Raw genomic sequence first — 20,367 nt, forward strand, 5'->3', positions numbered from 1 at the left:
CCTACCCTAGACCTAAATGAAATCACTCGGGCTCTCACCGTCTCTCACTCTCACGCTGTCACTCTGCATATCTCTCCCAGTTTCTCGTCTCCCGCCGTCTCTTCTCTCGTCTCTCTAGCTGCCGTCCTCGCCTCGCCGTCTCTCGCCGATTTGGTGGATCTCGGCGGTAAGGTCCACCAGCTCCCCTGCTCCATCAAGTACGACGGCTCTTCCTCTGTTTCCCACTATTTCAAACCCAAACCCACTGGTAATCTCCACCATCTCTCCCTCTCTATGCTTTTGTAAAGTTCTCTGAAATTTGTGCTCTTTGATATCAAAGTGAAATAATACGTTAATTCTGTAAGGAAAAAATGAGAAAAGTAATTTTGAATTTTTTTTTTTTGAATTTTTGAAAAGTAAAAATAAGGGGAGGGTTTGCAAAACTAGCCCTAAACAATTTGAAAATATTGCTTATTACTGTATTCCCCTATATAAAATCCGATTTTTATTTTTATTTTTTTGCATCAGAATGTTTGTATTCTATCAATTCCTGTATCTTGTATTCATATCCATTCTTCCTAGTATGCAAGGCCAAAACTGAATTTAATGCTTCTTTTTAAGTTTTATGGAATAAAAATAACTTTATCATGCATTATCTACTTGGAAGTGTGCTCAAATAGCCCCATGATTATATGTTCTTCTCAGTTGACGCCTAGTATCTTGTTTGTGTTCTTAGACCAATTATTATGCATTTTTAAATTAATCTATGTTGATTGACAAAGATCTTGATGAAGGTATGAGAGATGCACTTCACAGTTACCTAGAAGAGCGTAAATTATCCCTAAGTACACATGAAGTATACATAGGGGAAGCCAAATCTAACCCATAAGAGAAACTCAACAAATCCACTCAAAAGCCTTCAAACAAACACCCCAAAACGACACCCACAAACTAAAATCCCTCATAACCCATACAGAGCGTTACAACACAAGAGTCTTGTCCTTCCTTCTCTGAGATGACGCGCTCATTGATATGGACTTTGTTATTTTGGGTGGTACTTGATTCGCCAATATATGATGCTAATCATATAACTATATAGCTTCACATCCAATCCAAGTATTCTTTTGTGTTTTGGATTATTCGTGTTATTATTTACTGTTTGTCTACTCTTGACCAACATTCATTTTCAAATGTATCTTATAAGTCTATTTGGATCTTGAAAATATTTGTAGTTTTGAATTTTCAGTCTTTCTACATTAGAATGATGAAGCTGGTAATAATTGAATTTTCAAGCTTTGAAATGATGAATATGTAGAGGCAAAAAAAAAAAAAAACAGGTAGTGATGCCTGCCATCTTGATCATTAATCAAAATCATAAATAAAAAGATTTAAGATCGAAGAAGTTAATTACCTAGAGCAGTGTAACCAATAGAACTCTTGATAAACCAAAATCATTTACATGAGCAATCAATCATGTCATTGTCAAAGAAGAACATTGCTCGGCTTTAAATCACAATGAATAATTGGTAGTTCACAGCAATTGTTGAAGATAATTTTGAATTATATTCACCCAAGCATCAAAAATTAAAAATAAAAATTAGAAATTAAAGAAATTAGAAATAAAGGAGTAAATTCAAATTGCTAGTTTATTCAGGAATTTATAATAGGGAAATATATTTACCCTAACAATAATGGAGCAATTTTCTTATTATGTCAGCACTCGAAGGTCCGAATTCCTTTGTCTAAGCAGCGAAACCCCAAAATAGCAATTGACCAATGTGGAGGAAACCATTGGCAGCCGCAACTGGCATGGCATTGCGCCATGGGTGGCGCACCACCGCATTCCGCTGCTCAACCAACTTCTCCAACTTGTCCACCGCCATCAACTCCATGCTTCTTAAATCCCTCAAGGACCACTATCTTGAAATCTCCAAAATGTCCCCTCCCGCTGTAACACCTCTCTCTCTCTCTCTCTATATATATATATATATATGTGTGTGTGTGTGTGTGTGTGTGAAACCCTCTTTCTGTGTGTGTGTGTTTGTTTGTGGGGTTTTAGGGACTGGTTTTGATTTTGTTTGAAATCTGAAATGTGAAATACAGAAGGTGAGCCCTCCCACGCCGTTCACGGTTTTGAAGGGCTCGTTGGACGGAAACGGTCCGGTCCTCAAACGGAGCTACGGCGACGGCGAGGAAATCAAAGTTTCGGTGATGCGATTGGCGAGCATAGTCCCCAGTGGCGGTGGTGAGGACGATGGCGATGATGGCATTAACCAGTTGTTTGTTCACGTGGATGTGTCGAAGCCCGGGCAGTCGGAGAATGTGCACTTTCTGTGTGGGCTGTACCCGGACGCGCTCGGGATTCACTCCGTTTCGATGCGGTCCAAGGCCGAGAACTCGGGGTTCCTTGTCGTTCCGAATCAGTACGCCGGGCCGGTTTTTCAGTGAGTGAAATTTGTGCTCTGCTTTGGCTGTGATTGTTTTACTTGTAAATGCGATTTATATGATTGCAATACGTTTTGGCCATTGATTGATGTAGAGTTTATGTTGGAATGACATTAGGAGTACGCGACATTGTTGGATTTATGTTAAGTTGGACGTTTAGTGATTGAGGTGTTTAGGGATGTTTTGGGGAGAGGCTGAAAGCAGTGTAGTATTTCAAGTGATCCGGGTTCAGTTTCCACCATACTAGTAAGTTTGTTAAAGTTGTTGCATTAATGATGCTTTGATAGATTGCGTATGATGGAGATGATACTGGTTGTTTAAGGGCCGAACAAAAATCTTTTCTATGCCTATTCTAGATGGGTTTTCCTTGTATAGATTGACTGAATTCTTATTGTGTTCAGTTTGATGAGATGTTTGTCTATTTAGGTTTTTGGTTGTTTAACAAAAAGTGAGATATGACATTAGCTACTGTAAGATACGCACAGGGATCAAGGTTCAAGACGATGTTCTTGAGGGATCTAGTATGGAGAGAGTTGAGGACTGGTTGGTTTTTGTCTTGGGTAAGTGTAGTTTGTCTTTTCTAAAAGGATTGAGCTTTGTGGAAGATGATAAATGGAGTAAAGATTTCTTGGTAGGGTCAGTTGAAGGAGCATGCCATTTTTAAGATAGTGCCAAACAAAATGAAGGAAAATCACTTGTGAATAATACTTGAGAGGGAATCCATGGAAGATAGAGGGCCTTGTGTGAGTGACACAAATACATGCATAAATACCGAATTTCAAAGTATGTACAAACATGGGGAGTGGAGTGGCTTTTGTCATAGTTATTCCTATAATACATAATGATCATGACATTGGGGACATCTCTTAACAGGTTCCCTTGATTGCTTTGACTTTATTCATCTTTTATAGGTATGGTAATGGTTCTTGGCCACTATTAATGAACTTAAGAATGGTACTACCAAAGGACATATGAGACTTAAAACTGTGTTTGATTAAATAAGAGTAAACTTGGAAATTTGTTTTAGAAAATCACCATAGAGCATTATCATGTTTTTTTGAGTGGCAAGTTACACATGAACTGAGTACTTATCAAAAAATAAAAAATAAAAGTTTACACATGTATTGAGTGGATCTTGATTCTTGAACACATGACTTGACCTTCACCTTGCTTTTACAAGAGGAGAAGATGCCGTTTGAGTTAGAGATCATTGGTATAAAATATTATCATGTTGTTATAAGTTGCTTATATAAGACTGATAATTGATTGAGAATAGTATCCAAAACTTTTCAAAACAAGGAAAAGAGGCTCTCTTTTTTTTTAAAAAAAAAAAAAATGTTTTCATTTGTTCATGACATTGTTGAGATACATCTACAAAATATATAGCTTTCGCAATTGGGTTATTCTTCTAAAGAGGCCTAAAGGGGGTACATCTCTTGTACATAGGATCTATGGCCCTAGAAGTCTCATTAAACCTGTATGATGAAGAGTTGACAATATGAATTGTGGTATGAACAATTTGTATGCACTACCTTCCGTCATGCAACTTGTATTGCCAGACTAGGCGTGGTGGTCATGTTGCACCTCCACCTCCACCCCTCGCCTCCTCCTTCACTTTCAATTTCACCTCCCCCCCTATCACATGCATACATTACTACTAAGGAAAAATGGAAGTTGATAGTAGTCCATATAAACAAGATAACCTCTCCTCATGTAGGGGCGGAATTGCTTGGGGCCACCATGCTTACCCCATTTTTTGTTTTTTGTTTTTAAATACCCCTATAACCCCTTAAAGATTAATTTTTTACCACTTCAAGGGGTTGGCTCAAGTGGTAAAGGCCTTGGTCTTGATGTTGTTTCCATTAAATCTAAGGTTTAAACCCCCTGGGTACAAACAATTCCTTAGAACTAACTCGTCGGCGAAGTTGGAGTATTACCTGATCGTGTAGAGGGGGCACTTTACATGGGTTTGAGGCTTACCCAACAGGTGTACACGAAGTATATCGGTCCCAAGAATGTCCACTGGAGTAGTCTCAATTGTAGCATTAATAACATAGAGTCGGCAAAATAGGCTTGCGGCCCCTTTTATCAACCCAGTTCATAATCTCACTCACATGATGATGGTAGTTGTTGTGAGATGATGATGTTATCCTGTCTCTATGGACTACTATCAACTTTCATTTTTCCTTGGTAGTAACATTTGCATGTGACAGGGCAGAGAAGAAATTAAAAGTGAAGGGGAGGAGGCGAGGTGGAGGTGCAACACAATGACCACCACCACTAGTTTGGGTAATATGAGTTGCATGACGGAAGGCAATGAATACTAAGTGTACATTCCACAATTCATAGAGAAATAGAGAATTGGTTTCTATTTCAAAAGAGTAGCATATAATATCATCAAATAAACTTCGTCCAATTATATATAAAGCCCATGGCTCTTAAGGTAGCTTTTTCGAACTTGTTCAATTTGGCTCGATGTAAGGACGCCTCTGTGGCAAAACATTTGGTGCTTTCGAGTGACTCTCATCAATGAAATGTTAACTTTCTCATTGCGGCTTATGATTGGAGGGGGATCTCTTTATCTTGTTGTTTAGTTTGTTGTACTCAGATTGAGAGGAGGTGGCGAAGGCAAGCTTTGTTGGGTACGTTCCAAGAGAGTTGTTTGAGGTTAGATCTTACTATAGTATTAGTGTTTCTCATGATAACACTCCTTTCCCTTGGAGGAATGTGTTGATGCCAATGGTGTTTGGACCAAATGACATCTTTTCCACCCATCATTAAGGCCGGGGGGTGAGATCACTTGTTCAATTTTGTGTCAGTGCTCGAGTATTTTGACCTATTGAAATGATTAGTATTCGGAGCATTGAGCAGTGGGATAATGCCCTATTCAGTGTAGAATTGGTATAACATGTACCTGAACTTATCAAAAAAAAACATGTACCTGAATCAAAATGAATATGACATATGTTTTGACTTACGTATGAATTCTGCATGTTTGTTTGATTGAACAATCACACGTTATAGATGTTGAATATTTAAACAATTGCATCAAAATGTTTGTATTCTATCAATTCCTGTATCTTGTATTCATATGTATACTTCCTAGTATGCAAGGCCAAAACTGAATTTAATGCGTTCTTTTCAAATTTTACGGAATAAAAATAACTTTATCATGCATTTTCTTCTTGGAAGTGTGCTCAAATGGCCCCATGATTATATGTTCGTCTTAGTTGACCCCAATATCTTGTTTGTGTTCTTAGACAGATTATTATGCATTTTTTAATGAATCTATGTTGATTGACAGAGATCTTGATGAAGGTATGAGAGATGCACTTCACAGTTACATAGAAGAGCGTGGAATAAATGAGAGTCTCTTTCCATTTCTTCAAGCATGGCTTTATGTGAGGGATCACCGGAATCTCATGCGTTGGTTCAAATCAGTTGGCACGTTCATTAATGAAAACAATTCAGCTATAGATAGGATAGTGGTTTCCACATCAAGTTAGCCATGCGTTTCCTATTTGTTTAACTGGCACATGGTAATATTTTAGTGGTCTCCTACTTGTTTAACTGGCACATGGTAATATTTTAGTGAGACAATTTTGTAAGACAATGTAGGCACATGTGAATATTGTTCCCTTTGTTTCTGAATTATAATTCTATATATTTAATTAGCCTATATTACAATTTTACATGTGAATTATTTTTCTTCCTTTTCACAAATACTAAAGTCATTTTGCAGTGTATTATTGGTGTCCATTCATTGATATGGACTTTGTTATCTCGGGTGGTACTTGATTTGCCAATATATGATGCTAATCATATAACTATTGTGGCAAGTTGTGCCAATTTCTCCTCTATTTATGCTTATTGATTTCAAGAAATTTTTGTTATTTTGTCTTTACAAATTTATTAGTTATTAAATAACAAGCACTAGCAGCAGCCTTTAATGGTGTCTGGATGAACATATCTTTTTATGAAATAGAAACTTAATCTTTAGGAAACAAATTCCCCAAGTAGCATTTTAGCTTCTTAGCCTTCTTTTTAGCAGGGCCTCTTTACTCCTATTTTCGTAATAGATCACGTCTTTCCCATTCAACATCTAAGAGAAGGTGAGACCCATCAACATTCTATTAATATGGACAAATTAGGAAATTGCATCTCATATACTGTTCTTGTTTGAGCTTATTATAGCAGGTTTATTTGATCACTTTTTGTATCTATGTCTCCGTAGTATGACTTGCTGGAGTGGAGCATTATTGTATTTGTGATAATCCTTATCATTTACTCTCTATACTCGTATTTGTTTCAATATGAGTAATACTATTTAGTAGATTATTATACGTTTGTCATATAATTAAGATGACGCGACAGTCGTATTGCAGTCTATTACATAACATTATTCATATACGTGGAGCCATTATATTTGCTTCCACTAGGTCTTCTAAGTTTTTGTCATCCATTCTTTCTCTCATCTTCTCTTGTTCTGAATTAATTTTAGATGTAACCATGATATCTCTTTTGCTACTTGCAATCTGATTCGTCACATTTTTTAATGGAATTTGATTCCAGGGAGACTAATCAAGGGTGTTCGCGAGCGAGCTCGGGATTGGCTCGTGTAAGCTCGGTTCGATTAATAAATAAGACGCTTAGTGAACACAAATCCTAACTCAAATATTAAATGAAGCAAGCTCGACTCGATTCACGCTCGTGAGCAAGCTTGTATAAGGCTGGACTCGTATTTTTTTTATTAAGTAACAAATAACAATATATAGTCAATAGTACTCAATAATAACAAATATACTAATATATTATATAACTTATAGTATATAAACACATATAAGAAATATAAAATATATATAGTAAATAATAATAAATATTTGATATACTCATTAATCATTATATCATATGGTATAACTGTATAATTTATTGTGCCATCAGCCATTTAATTAAAGCATTATGAGATACTTTATATTTCGAAAACGGATATCACATGATCTTAGATCTAAGAAAATATTATTCTATTAATACAAATTGTAATTTGTGAGATATATATATATATATTTTAAGAAGAAAATGGTAACATTTATTGAATTAATTCGAGCCTTGCTCAATAAATACAAGTTCTCGAATACAAAGAGCAAAATCATCAACCCAAAACATATCCTACCTAATGATAGTGCCAGTTTTATAAGATTGTGAGCTACATTATTACCTTCTCGAAAAGTATGGCTAACCCTCCACCATAGACAATGCCCCAAGATAGTTTTTGCATCTTGTATGACCTGCCTATAACTGCCTAGCCAGCCTTCGTCCATCTTGAAGATATTTATGACTTCCAATGCATCCCCCTCTAAAATCACATGTCTCAACCTCAGCCTTTGTGTGAGTGTATGACCATTAAATTATTAGGAATTTTGGAGATAGAAGTTTGAGCATTACCATTAAATTATAAGTTCAATTCAAAAAAAATAAAATAAAATTAATATGATAATATTTTAAATTATTAATCATATGATATAATTTAATGAGATCATATGATTATATAATATCAAATTAAGTAATTAATATTGGATTCAATAGCTGAAAGGCTTAGAAAACAATTTTGATCTGCTCCCTCATCCTCTCTCATTCCCCTTCTACTCCCCACTCCTACCCTCCCCCCATCCCCCTTTTTATTTTTTGGAAGTGTTCTTCGACCAGATCAAAAACTTCGACCTCTCAGCTATGCGTCTGTCCACCTTTTATTGTGTTGTATCGTTCATCTCCTCCCCAGCCGCTATTGCTGCTTGCTGGTTGTTTGTTTATGTTTTTTGTTTTGAATAAGAGATTTCTTCTCTCTAGATCTGCCAAAATGAGTGATGACGAATAATTAGGTGTGAAATGTTATTTCTCACGGCCTGGATAATTAGGTGTGAGGAATTATCTCCCACGGCCGGTTTTAATAATTTTTATTAGGAAATTTGGCTACCCATGTCTTATATTTAGTCTGCTTAGAGCAAATTTACTCTTTAATTGTATTTGTACATGAGTTAACAGAATATTGAAGTCATAGATAGCACCTGATTGTAAGAATTTTTGTTTGTATCTATGACTTTGTAACTTCATAGCATGTGCATATAATTTTTGCAGAGCTTTATGCTTTGTGCTGTAAGAGCTTTTCGCTTTGTTCTGTAAGAGTTTTATGCTCTTGATCTTTAATCAATGAAATCCTCAAATTTTCGTTCAAAAAAAAAAAAAAAAAAAACAAAAACAAAACAAAAAAACAAACAAACATTTGATTCAACAATGTTACTGATAACCAAAATTGAAGTATTAATGTATTTTTTGAACAATGTTTTGAAAAAAGAGATTGAACCATTTTTTCAACAATTTTTTAAAACTAAACCATACGACGTCGTTATTTAACGAGGGTACATTGGTCATTACCTTTTAATTTTTTTTTTTTTTTTTACTTCCATTCTAGCATTTTAGAAAGGAGGACGGCTCCTCTCCGGTCTTTCTCCCTCACCGTATCACGCTCACGCTGTCACTCTGCGTCTCTTTCCCAGTCTCTCGTCTCCCGTCGTCTCTTCTCTCGTCTCTCTCGCTGCCGTCCTCGCCTCGCCGTCTCTTGGTTTCGTCCAGAAGAACCACTTATAGATTTAGATTTACGGGGTACCAGTTTTGATAGCCTGCTTGTTCTGTTCTCACCTCTTCATCAATGGCTCGCGTAAGTCTCTCTCTCTCTCTTGTGATTACGAATCGACATAATTTCGCAGCATATAATATTTATTGAAGATTTAACTTCGAATTACCGAGTGATACAACTGGGAGTGTAAATCTTAGTTTGGCTGCCGAGAAAATGTGATGAAAGAGAAAAGAGAGATCAAATCAAAATTTTGAGTCTCTAATTCATTCACTATGATTAGATCCATAAAAATGTCACAAATTCTGTATGGTTATGTTGGTTGTAATTTTGTTTGGCACAGCTAGTTTGGATTGTTTGAGGGTGGCTTGGAAACTAAAACAGTTTTAGTTTGCTCGGCATCCAAACAGGGTGTGAGCATAGATGCCCCTCTTTGTTTCGCTGTGTCCTTGTGTTAATACGTTTGGATCTATAACTTATTAGTATTTTATGATGATATTGAATGTTTATGAATTGTTTGTTATATTACCTGACCCAAGGAAACACTTGTTAGACCTTAGAAATGTTGGCCATTTTGGGATTTTTATTAATGTGTAGGACATCATGACCCTAGTTAGGACGTTTAAAAATGATGTGGTTGATTTAGGTCAGATCGTGTGATTCTGTCAAGTGGGTAGTAGTAGTAATTGGATGATGGGAATCACATCTGGGTGTATTAGGTGGACAAATGCATAAGAATTGCATGAAGTGTTGTAGCAGCCTGCTTGGTGTGCTGTCTAGAACCACTATAGTTGCGGGGAAGTGTGAGGTCACTTCTTGGTTGTGTGAGATGTTTTGAGCATGCCCTCTGCAATGTGAAGGGATGTATTACTCTATTAATCTAGTTTTTTTCTGTGTTTTACAGCATTTGTGCCCTTCAGTAAAAAACATTCTTCTTCTAGATTCCGAAGGGAAGCGTGTAGCAGTCAAGTATTACTCAGATGATTGGCCTACAAATAGTTCAAAATTAGCTTTTGAGAAATCTGTGTTTACTAAGACTCTGAAGTCCAATGCTCGGGTAGAAGGTATGATGCAATATATATCATATAACCAACACTCTTTGGATTGGAATATGGTTTCTACTCTTGTCATCTTTCAAAGGTTGGCGAATTTTGTCAAGGATATGTAGTGCCATATCCCTGGCTGATAATTTATTTGTCAATAAAACTCTCAACATTAAATAGCAAAACTGCTTTTTCTCTTTTTTTCTTTTTTCTTTTTTTTTTTTCAAAAAAAAAAAAAACGATTAGTTATATATGTTGGCAAGCACACACACTCATTTATATTTTGCATTTACAGCCAATTTTTTGCTATTTTCTCACATTAGAAACTGTTTTCTTATGCTCATCTATAATGCAGTTTTTGTCTTTGAACTGAATCAGAAAGTGTCCTCCTATATATTTCAGAAAAAATGGTGCCTCACATAAATGTACAACCAAAACAAGCATGTATTGCTTGTAAATTCATGCCTGCAATGGTATATTGAGCCCTGGAACAGGTTTGAGTTGTTCAGTGCCGCAAGCTATACTTCTTCATGCAAAACCTTTGTCCACTCTTTAATGACAAGATTTTGTATAGCTGCCTTAGACCTCAAAAATCGTCTTTGTTGAGTTTAAACCACAGCATCTTGCAATTAACACGTTTTATGCTCTACATAATGCACATCTACCTGGCAAATCAACTGTCTAGCATTTTTTTTAAACCTTAAAAATGACCAATATCATTGTTCTTTTTAGAATGTTCTCTACGACCCACTTGCAGGTAAAGGGGGTAAGCTAATGACTTTCTTATTAAATAATCTTGGCTAAATTGGTGATCAGCAGTTTTCCCATTGAATTGAAAAACATCTCTAACTTTCAAGGGCATTGTTTCTATATGCTTTTTGTGTACTAACAACAGTTAGCCTTATAAAACTGCTGCATCAAAATTATATTACAGGTTTGGATATCTTATTTCTACTTGCACCAAAGCTTTGAGAATAATGATATAACCATCTTTTTATCAGCATCAAGAGGATTAGTAAAACAATGATGACCTCTCTGCATTTCTCAGTTATTCTACCCATCCTCAGGCCTGAAGCCACTAAAGCGCATATCCTTGTGAATATACAATTTAAAAAGGCCAAACATATTCCTTTAGTTTACAATACTAATTATCTGCTATGTCTTTCATCAAGTTTGCTCTACCAGAAAATAAAGTTTCCTTTTACTGGCACTAGGCAGAAACAAAATAATATATTTGCCCTAGAACTCTCCTCTTAAAGCCCGGTAATATGTTACATGGCATGTTATATCATGAGACCTGAATATACTGCTGTATTATGATCTACAGCGGAGATATCTATGTTCGAGAACAACATTGTTATCTACAAGTTTGTCCAGGACCTTCACTTCTTTGTGACTGGAGGTGATGAAGAAAATGAACTCATCTTAGCCACAGTTCTTCAGGGATTCTTTGATGCAGTTGCCCTTCTCTTGAGGTAGTTTTATCATAAATTTTGCCTTCTTTTTTTTTTGTGATTTTAATAAAGAGATTTATTAACTTATGCTTCTCTTGCATGTCCTTGTTGTAGGAGCAATGTTGACAAAAGGGAGGCACTTGAGAACTTGGATCTCATTCTTTTATGCCTTGATGAGATTGTTGATGGAGGGTATCTAACATACTTCTTAATTTCACATACTCAAGCATAAAAGCACTTAATCAATCTTTGCATGTTCTGTCTTTCAACTTTCCAACAATGAATTTGATATCAGTACTAAAAAAAATAAAATAATGAATGTGAGATTGGTCTGGTAGATCAAAAGGATATGGGTAACAGAGAGGAATAGACTTTATTCACCATACTGCATTAATTATTGTCTTGCTATCAAAATACTCGGTGGAATTCACAACATACACCACCATGCTTCCTCTTCCGTGGAGGATTTTAGCTGCAAATTTGTTTGCTCAGTTTGTTGTTTGGTTCATCACTCTATTTACCACAATATTGTGATGGTAAAGGAAGATATTTATTAAGGCAAGTTTCTCTCTTTGGCAGGATCGTACTTGAAACAGATGCCAGCATTATTGCAGGAAAAGTGGCTACCCATAGCATGGATGCTGAAGCACCATTGTCTGAGCAAGTAATGCAGCTATCTATCTTTCTGTTGACTGTTCGGCCTCTTTCCCCACTAGTAAACAGTGTAGTTGATCTTAATCCATCCAAATATAGGAGATACCTAAGTGATATCAACCAACTGAAAATAACTCCATTTTGGCGGACTTTTAATTATTTGTACAAAGAACTGCAAGAAGATGGCTTTCTTTTCTAATATAGCCATTTTCTAATATTGCACACTTGTTATTTATTTGTACAAACAACTCCATTTTGGCACATTTTATATGTTTCTAATCTAAACCCTTTTATCTTTCTTTTCTAATATTGCAGACTATTACTCAAGCATGGGCTACAGCACGTGAACATTTGACAAGAACCCTTCTTAGTTGAGTAATGCCTAAACCTAGAGAAAATGAGTTGGATTATTTTGGTTGTTTACATTTTTTCGTCTGCCGCTTAAAAATTCACTTCTTTTTCTCTGTTTAGCTAATGAAGATTAGCATATCACTCGTTGGGCTTTCTTATGGACTCTTTTTTCTCCTTCTCTAGTCAATCTTTTCTTTATATCTTAAATAACAAGTTGTGTTATGTATTTTGTTATTTGCCTATGGTGTGGCATGATGTAATGAATAATGATTAATTTAAGAGCAATCCCCTGAAGGTTTGATGGAATAAAAAGAGGTAGAGGAATGCTTAAAATAATATTATGTAAAAATAGCGAAAAATGATATATATTAATTAAGAAGGCAATAGAGGGTATGATTTTTTTATGAAATAGAATGTTGTAAAAAGATGACGGATGGATTCCAATTAGTTGATGAGGATTGATAACAGTCCTAGTTTAAGATAACATTACTCCATCCCAGCAACTACCAAAACATGTTGGGCTTTTCCTACCGGCCCAAACATTTGAGATTTGAGAAACAAGAAAAGGGTTTTGGGCGAAGATGCTTCCTCTTTTGGGCTTCAGGTGAAGGTTTTTACTTCGGAATGAGGCCCAGGGGAGGAGTCCTGGCCAGGCGACCTGAGTAGTTCAAGGTGCAACCGAACCCTGCACCTCCTCTCCTATTTTTTTTGTTTTTGGTCCAAATTTCATAAAATTCAAGAAGAGAAAAAAAATTTACAGCAAATCCCAATCCTCCCTTCCTTTTACCAGGAAAACTTGGGTAGTAAAATGGGCCTAAGAGTTAAAGACCAATAGACCATCGTTATCATCAGCTTTCATTGTCATATGTGTCTCATTTTTTGTGTATAAGCTGAATTTTATATATCAACAGAAAAGAAGAAAATGAATTTGACCGCTCATTTTGGCGCACTCAAAACATTACTCTGCTGATTAGCTAGCACAACTAGGTGGTTCTGTGGAGGATATTCTTCTTCCACTTTGTTTAGATCCTCTGCAGCCAAATATTAGAAATAAATAGATAGCAACAGTACATTTTACAATGATTATTTTGTTGGCTTCATATTTACCCAACCCAACCCAACCCAACCCAAGGAAGAACCAAATTTGTCTTCTCAAATGAAATGGTTGCAGGATGATATATGACTCTTGAACACACGCTTTTTGCAGTGCTAAGCAAAAGCACCTTTATTCTCTAAAGTCAAAAGCAAAATCATGGGGTGTATTATAGCCACATAGCCTTTTACCACCATCCCTCTTTTCTCTCTCTATATGGATAGGAATAGGATAGGAAAGCAAACAAAAGTGCAAAACACATTAATTTGTGTTCATCATGTGGCAAATTGGGCTAGAAAATGCATTCTCATGTCTCCTCCCCTTGTTAATTTGTAATGGGAAAGAAAAGACCCCCTTTGACAGACCTTTTTAGATTGGTATATGTAGTAAATTAATAATAAATAATTAAAAAAGTGGTTTACCAATCCAAAAGCGTGTAGGTCATCCATGTCCATTGTCCTGCTCATAGCTCATATCATATTAAAAGCCTATAAATATCTGAAGCAGGATAGTATTACTAGGTAATCAATCAAAATCCCACCAAGCCAAAGGGGCAGAGACAAATTTCTCACAAAATGTTGAAAACAAAAAGAGAAATATGCAGAATTGAAGAAGTCACTTGGATTTCAATTTGCTAGTATAAACCCTATATATATGATCACACTACTCTGCAATCTAGGTAATTAACTCAAAAAAATTGCATAAAAGGGATTTTAATTCACAGTTTATAAAAGCATTATTGATTCATCATCCCTCCTTAGAAACAAGGTGGGATTTTTACTCATCTTTACACTTGTTCACCGTTGACGCAACCTTGGACCCGCTCGTTCTCTTCCTCAAGTGCATTGTCACGTAGAATTTCAAGAAGAGCAACAGAAGAGCCCCGTTGAGGACAGAATTGAACACCCACGCGCCAATCCCGTTGCACCCACCTTTGAAGAAATGTAGCAACAGGACGCCAATGTGGCACACCAGATTGCAACCCAGCAGAACCATCTGGCAGCTGACAACGAAGGGAAAGCACGCGCCGGGCAGCCCGATGGCGGTCCAGAACCGGTACCCATACACCACGGAGTAAACCGACGTCGTTAAGACGATGGCCAGGACTTGAAACGACTGCGAAAACTCGAGCCACAGGAAGGCCATGCAGGTGAGGATGGAGTGATTGAAAAGCTGGAAGAAGGCGAGCCTACGACGTCGTAAGACGGCGAAAATTGTCCGGAGCATGTGGAGGAAGCGGGTGAGGTAGAAGAGGTAGGACCAGAAGAAGACCCGCCCCGAGGGTCGGGTGCCGAGGGGGAAGCAGAGGAGCCATTGCAAGGGAGTCTTGGAGCCGCGCCAGAACCATCGGGTGTCTCGGATCTCGGCTGCGGCGGAGAGAAGGATTCCGGTGGAGATGGTGGCGGAGATGAGGGCCATGGCGAGGCTGTGAAGGGCCGGGATGGGACCGAGCGGTACGGCACGGCCAGGCCGGAGAAGAACGGCGAGGAAGAGGTGGAGCAGCGTCGAGAGGATCAGGTAGAACGCGATGGAGGTGAAGAGGAAGGACCAGGTGGAACCCCACGACTGTGCGTGGCTCCACCGGAACCCCACGATGGCAGGGTGCTCTGAGAGCCAGTAGGTCAGGGTCTGGCTGATCATAACCGGTGGTTGATCCAGTCGTGGATACGGTGGAGTGATTGGACGGTGGAGGCGGGCGGGAGCGGGGGCGGGGGCTGCGTTTCGTCTTCTTGGCGATGAGTCATTCGCGTTCTGCGTTGAGGGGGGAGGAGGAGGGCGTTGGCATGGGGATTAAAATTAGAGGAGGAGAGTGACTAGTGGGCCACGTGGAGGGAGATGCGTGGGGTTGGTTTTATAACTTTTTTTTTTTTTTTTTTTTTTTTGAAACAGGTTGGTTTTATAACTTACGATATGTTAGATATTTCACACGTGCAACTTGTGCTACCAATAGGTTCCCAAATCAGTCAAATGACCCTCGTCCGTGCCGTGCCCTGTGTTGCCTAAAGGAGTTAATAAGGCTAGACATTTTAAGGGATTTTTTTTTTTAAAATGCTTATTAAATGATGTAGCAATCATTTTTGTTCTTAAAAATTTTTCATTCTCTCTCTTTTGATGATATTTTAAGGAAAAATAATATTTGCTACATCATTTGAGAAGAATTTTGAAAAAAATTCTTAGAATACATAACAATCGTCACTCCTCAATGTGTTATGTACCATTGTTCTTGTTAGGATATTAGATATTGTTGCTGCTGGGACTTCTAATTTCTTATAAGAATTTTAATTTAATAGAAACTCAATACTAAATTAACGTGTAGAATTGAATAAATCTAATACGTCTTGAATACAATCATAATCAAACACGTTGTACCTAATGATTGGTCGAGATGGGCATTGCTGGTACATGAGTATAAATGAGGCGTACCGACCACCAAGGAAGATAAAAATGCAAGAGAGATGGCCCAATAATTAGGGACACTTCCCGTACCCTAAGAAGCTTCTAAGAAAGAGGAGAGACCCCAAGATGAATTAAGTGGGAACTCAAAAGGTAGAGTTGGGGAGGATTGTTAATGCTTGTTTTAAATTAACAGCACACGGAATTTTTTATTTAAAAAAAAAAAAAAAAAAGAGAGGCCAATTGTTGACTCGCTTGTAAATTATATATTATATTATTATGTGCAAGGAATGTTGAGAGAGCATACTGAAGTGGTCTGTATTATAAAATTGAATCTGCATCCAGAAAAGGTATATAAATCCAATTAGAAAACGCTTGGGATTTGCGGGTCGGCCTTTTTATATTTTTATATTTTTGTAAAAAAAGTAATGTGGGATGGGCCTTATTTCAAAGGTTCAAGAGAATACATTTTAAACGAGAGGCTTAGCTGGGTGACATTTACACTTCATCTCAACTCTGAATATAAAAATAAAAATCCAGCAAAATTCAACGGAACCCCAATATAATAAACCATTCCAATGAATGTCCCCTCAGGACCACACCCCACCAGACTCTGACTGTCACACCATACCCATTCAAGTCGGTTCGTTTGATTCGTATTTAAGACCAAAAAGTGGTCTAGGTGATATAGATAGAAAATAATTTTTTAAGTGTTTCCCAAATCAAATTGTTTGGTGCAATCAAGTCCCAAACAATGAGATGTACCAATTAAAATGTGACACCTAAGCCAATTTTATCAGACTTAATTTTAGAAGAAAAAAACCTATTGCACCAACTTATACCAGGTTTGAGGAAATAGAAACTTTAAAAATTAACTTAAAAAAAAAAAAAAACAAATTAGAAGTAAATTAGAAGTGGTGGCTACCAGGCAGCCACCACAAGTGGGCAGTGGGGGTGGCTGCACAAGTCATCCCTGCCCAAAGAGAGAGTTCCGACGAAGAGAGAGAGAGGGGAGAGATTCAGGCCCCAGGGAGTGGCTTGCGGCCACCCCCAAGCCACAGGGGGTGGCTTGCAGCCACACATGATGGCCTAGGTCTCTCCATTGCAAAACTTTTTTTTTATTTATTTAAATTTTTTTTAAATGTAAACTCGATATAATCAGGTGGTTTGATTTTATTTTGGTAATGTGTTTCATGCTGAGATGTCAGATGATGAATGGTTGGCACAAAAGTTCACTTTTGTGCAACCTTAGTATACAAGTTATTCTCAATATATATAGTCAAGCATCATTATCATAATGGATTAGGTTTATATTTATTAGGACGAAGCCATTCCTCGTATTAAATTAAAGTCTATTTTTTGATATTTTTTAAGGAATAGCTCAATCGACAGTAGACCACACCTCATGAAATAGAGGTCACTAGTTCAAATCCCCCTTCCCTCTACCCTTATATATATATATATATATATATATATATATATAGTATTTTAACATTCTTTTTTTTTTTTCTTTCATATGGACTCAAATTTTGACGGAAATATTTACCAAAAAAATGAATGAAATTTTCTAAAACTCCTTGGGTTAGATACTTGGGTGGTCCTTGAAGAAGCTCCATTTCCAAGTTTGTGATGGTACACGCAATGGACAATTCTTTGGTTGGAAATGTGGGTGAGTAACACCCTCTTGTTTTCTAGGTGGAAAAAGGAGGTGTAATTTGACTTGTGAGTGTCGGTACATAAGTATGGAATTGGAGGAAGAGCATCTTCCTTGTAAAGATATAGGTGAGAGAGTGGACATAGTTGGACCAGATAACAGCTAGATTTTTACGAAGGATATGGGGTCCTCTTCTTGGTGCTTTTGCTATCATTATACATGTTCTCACCTTGATGATCTTTGCCTCGTAAATTTCAATTAAAGCACAATTTACAAATCACTAAAATAGTGCAGGTCCATAAAATGACCAACTAGGCTCCTTTTTCAATGGGGTATCTTAAAATTGGCAGAAAATTGGAACTCTAAACAACCTGAGAAGCACAAAGAGAAATTGGAACTCTAAACAAACTGAGAAGCACAAGAGAAACAACCAAAACTGTTGGATGCTGATGACATTTGTAATTGTGAGGAGATAATCATGGCCGTGGGACTTTGAGTCAATACGACTTGGAAATTTGAGCAGCCCTCCAATTGAGAGCCAAATAATAGACTGACACCAAAATTGAATCATCCCACTTTCCCAGTGACTTTTAAGGAAAATTATATGGTCCAAATTAATTAATTTTTTTTTTTAAAAAAAGGTATCAATCATTGACCTACAAGGGTGACTTGTACTTTTGCTGTTTTGGACCATTCATGTAGTCAAAGAACTAATATTATCGAATACGACCCAAAAGCCCAATGTGAAATTCATATGGGCTCTTTCATAGCCCAAGCATTTCGTCGGCACTATAGCCCATAGAAAGACTTCATAGCGATGACTCTGACCGTCTGACTTGGGAAAAATCGGAAAAGCCTGGAATTTTCCACGGGCTTATTAGGTTTTCCGAGACTACCGCCATTGTTCCAAATTCGATCTCCGAGGAGAAGCCAATTCGTTTACATATCAATCAGAAAGGTCAGTACTATTCGAATCTAAATCTGGGAACTTCGTTGTTTTTTTTTTTGTTCGTTGAGTTTCTGAATTTCGTTGGTTAAGCTTACATGTTTATCCTGATTCTTCTTATTCATCTGGGACCCTTAATTTTGAGGATTTTTCAAATTGGGTATTATATAAAATATTTTTTCGGTCTCTTACATATAACTTGATTGCTTATTTACTTTGATCTGATTGTTATTTGAGGGACGTGAAGAAATCTAGGGTATTGGTTTGATTAGGAGACGTTTCTGATTTTTAGCTCGTTCCAGAAACAACAATAGACATATTGATCCCCCTGGGCTCATTTTAATATAAAGTCTATATTTTTATGATTTTTTTTAGCGATCATTCTTTTATGTATGTGTTAGCTTTCATGATATATATATAATCACGTTTTGGTTTGTTCTTGTATATTAGCTTTTGAGAAATTTTTATCTTATACCGATGGAGTTGGTATTTTTTTATTTTTCTTGCGGTGTTGATTATGGATTTGTCTGATATTACAGGCATTCATTTTGGAGTTTCTGGGAGCTTGAGAGATGGCAAGTGGATTTGGGGGATCAACAACGAGCGTGCCACAGCAAAACCCGTCTTGCTTGGGCAATAACGCCAACGATGTGGGCGATTTTGAATGCAATATCTGCTTTGATTTAGCTCAAGACCCAATTGTTACACTTTGCGGTCACCTCTTCTGTTGGCCGTGTCTATATAGATGGCTCCACCATCACTCTCATTGCCAGGAATGCCCAGTTTGCAAGGCCGTCATACAAGAGGAGAAATTGGTTCCTCTATATGGAAGGGGCAAAACACAGAGTGACCCACGATCAAAGTCGTATCCAGGTATTGACGTTCCTAACCGTCCGGCAGGGCAACGGCCCGAAACTGCTGCTCCTCCTCCCCCAGAAGCAAATCAGTTTAACTTTAGCAATCATGGCTTTGGATTTAGAGGGGGTTTTGCGCCAATGGCGACAGCTAGGATTGGTAACTTCACTCTGGCTTCTGCTTTTGGTGGTCTGATTCCTTCCTTGCTAAATATTCAGTTTCAAGGCTTCCCAGATGCTACTGTGTATGGGCAGACTTCTGGTTTTCCCAGTGGGTTTAATACGTTTCATGGGGGCCATGCACACAGGTTCCCCCCACCAGTCAGTCGAGGACAGCATGCTGATGTTGTTTTGAAGAATCTTCTTTTGCTGATTGGCATCTTTGTCATCGTTGCTCTTCTTTGTTGGTAATTTGTTTTTACCTCTCAAACTTAAACTGATGATGGATTTCTACAGCGGTCGATGTTCTGTCCTGTATATACATTAGCGGCTTGATGACTTCATTTCGTGATTGTCAATTCGATGTTTTTGAAATCTAAAATTTGGACTTGTACGCTTTTTCTTAAGTTGCCTGACAAAATCTCTCTCTAATGTATGCCTGTGTTGTGGTCTTTTAAACATCTTCATCCTAAGGATCGTGCTTTCAAGTTTTCTGTCTTCATTATTATTCTCTCATTCGAGAGCGCCAGATCTAATTGCAAGACGCATGTACGGTAAAGCTTCAAAGGCTTCATCAAGTTGAAAGATGGTTTTAATCAATGTTTCTTGATGCAAACTTTTTGTAAGAGACTCTTTCTTATTGTAATGCAGTCTATTTTTGGTATTTAGTATGCTTTCAGAATAGTTTCTTTTACAAGTAAGCAACTTAGAGA

General features: G+C 37.3%; 4 protein-coding genes across 4 annotated transcripts; 3 read left to right on the forward strand and 1 right to left on the reverse strand.

The window, feature by feature from the left end:
* On the forward strand, positions 1–6,116 carry LOC132187803 (Mitochondrial glycoprotein family protein). The gene is made up of 4 exons (XM_059602241.1): positions 1–247; positions 1,697–1,929; positions 2,083–2,423; positions 5,729–6,116. Exons 2-4 carry the CDS (start codon positions 1,756–1,758, stop codon positions 5,928–5,930), a joined length of 717 nt encoding a protein of 238 aa, XP_059458224.1. The 5' UTR covers positions 1–247; positions 1,697–1,755; the 3' UTR covers positions 5,931–6,116.
* Positions 6,117–8,905: 2,789 nt separating this feature from the next.
* LOC132186788 (coatomer subunit zeta-1) lies at positions 8,906–12,833 on the forward strand. The gene is made up of 6 exons (XM_059600850.2): positions 8,906–9,136; positions 9,957–10,116; positions 11,423–11,570; positions 11,664–11,741; positions 12,129–12,213; positions 12,519–12,833. Exons 1-6 carry the CDS (start codon positions 9,128–9,130, stop codon positions 12,576–12,578), a joined length of 540 nt encoding a protein of 179 aa, XP_059456833.1. The 5' UTR covers positions 8,906–9,127; the 3' UTR covers positions 12,579–12,833.
* A 1,413-nt stretch (positions 12,834–14,246) lies between these two features.
* Positions 14,247–15,457, reverse strand: LOC132187433 (fatty acid elongase 3-like). Its single transcript, XM_059601744.2, has one exon. It carries the CDS (start codon positions 15,286–15,288, stop codon positions 14,425–14,427), a length of 864 nt encoding a protein of 287 aa, XP_059457727.1. The 5' UTR covers positions 15,289–15,457; the 3' UTR covers positions 14,247–14,424.
* Positions 15,458–18,497: 3,040 nt separating this feature from the next.
* On the forward strand, positions 18,498–20,320 carry LOC132186790 (RING/U-box superfamily protein). Its single transcript, XM_059600852.2, has 2 exons — positions 18,498–18,653; positions 19,181–20,320. The coding sequence occupies exon 2, from the start codon at positions 19,214–19,216 to the stop codon at positions 19,904–19,906; it is 693 nt and encodes a 230-aa protein (XP_059456835.1). The 5' UTR covers positions 18,498–18,653; positions 19,181–19,213; the 3' UTR covers positions 19,907–20,320.
* Positions 20,321–20,367: the final 47 nt, after the last annotated feature.

The sequence above is a fragment of the Corylus avellana genome, chromosome 6 (assembly GCF_965113065.1).
Source record: "Corylus avellana chromosome 6, dhCorAvel1.hap1.2, whole genome shotgun sequence".
NCBI classification, from domain to species: Eukaryota; Viridiplantae; Streptophyta; class Magnoliopsida; order Fagales; family Betulaceae; genus Corylus; species Corylus avellana.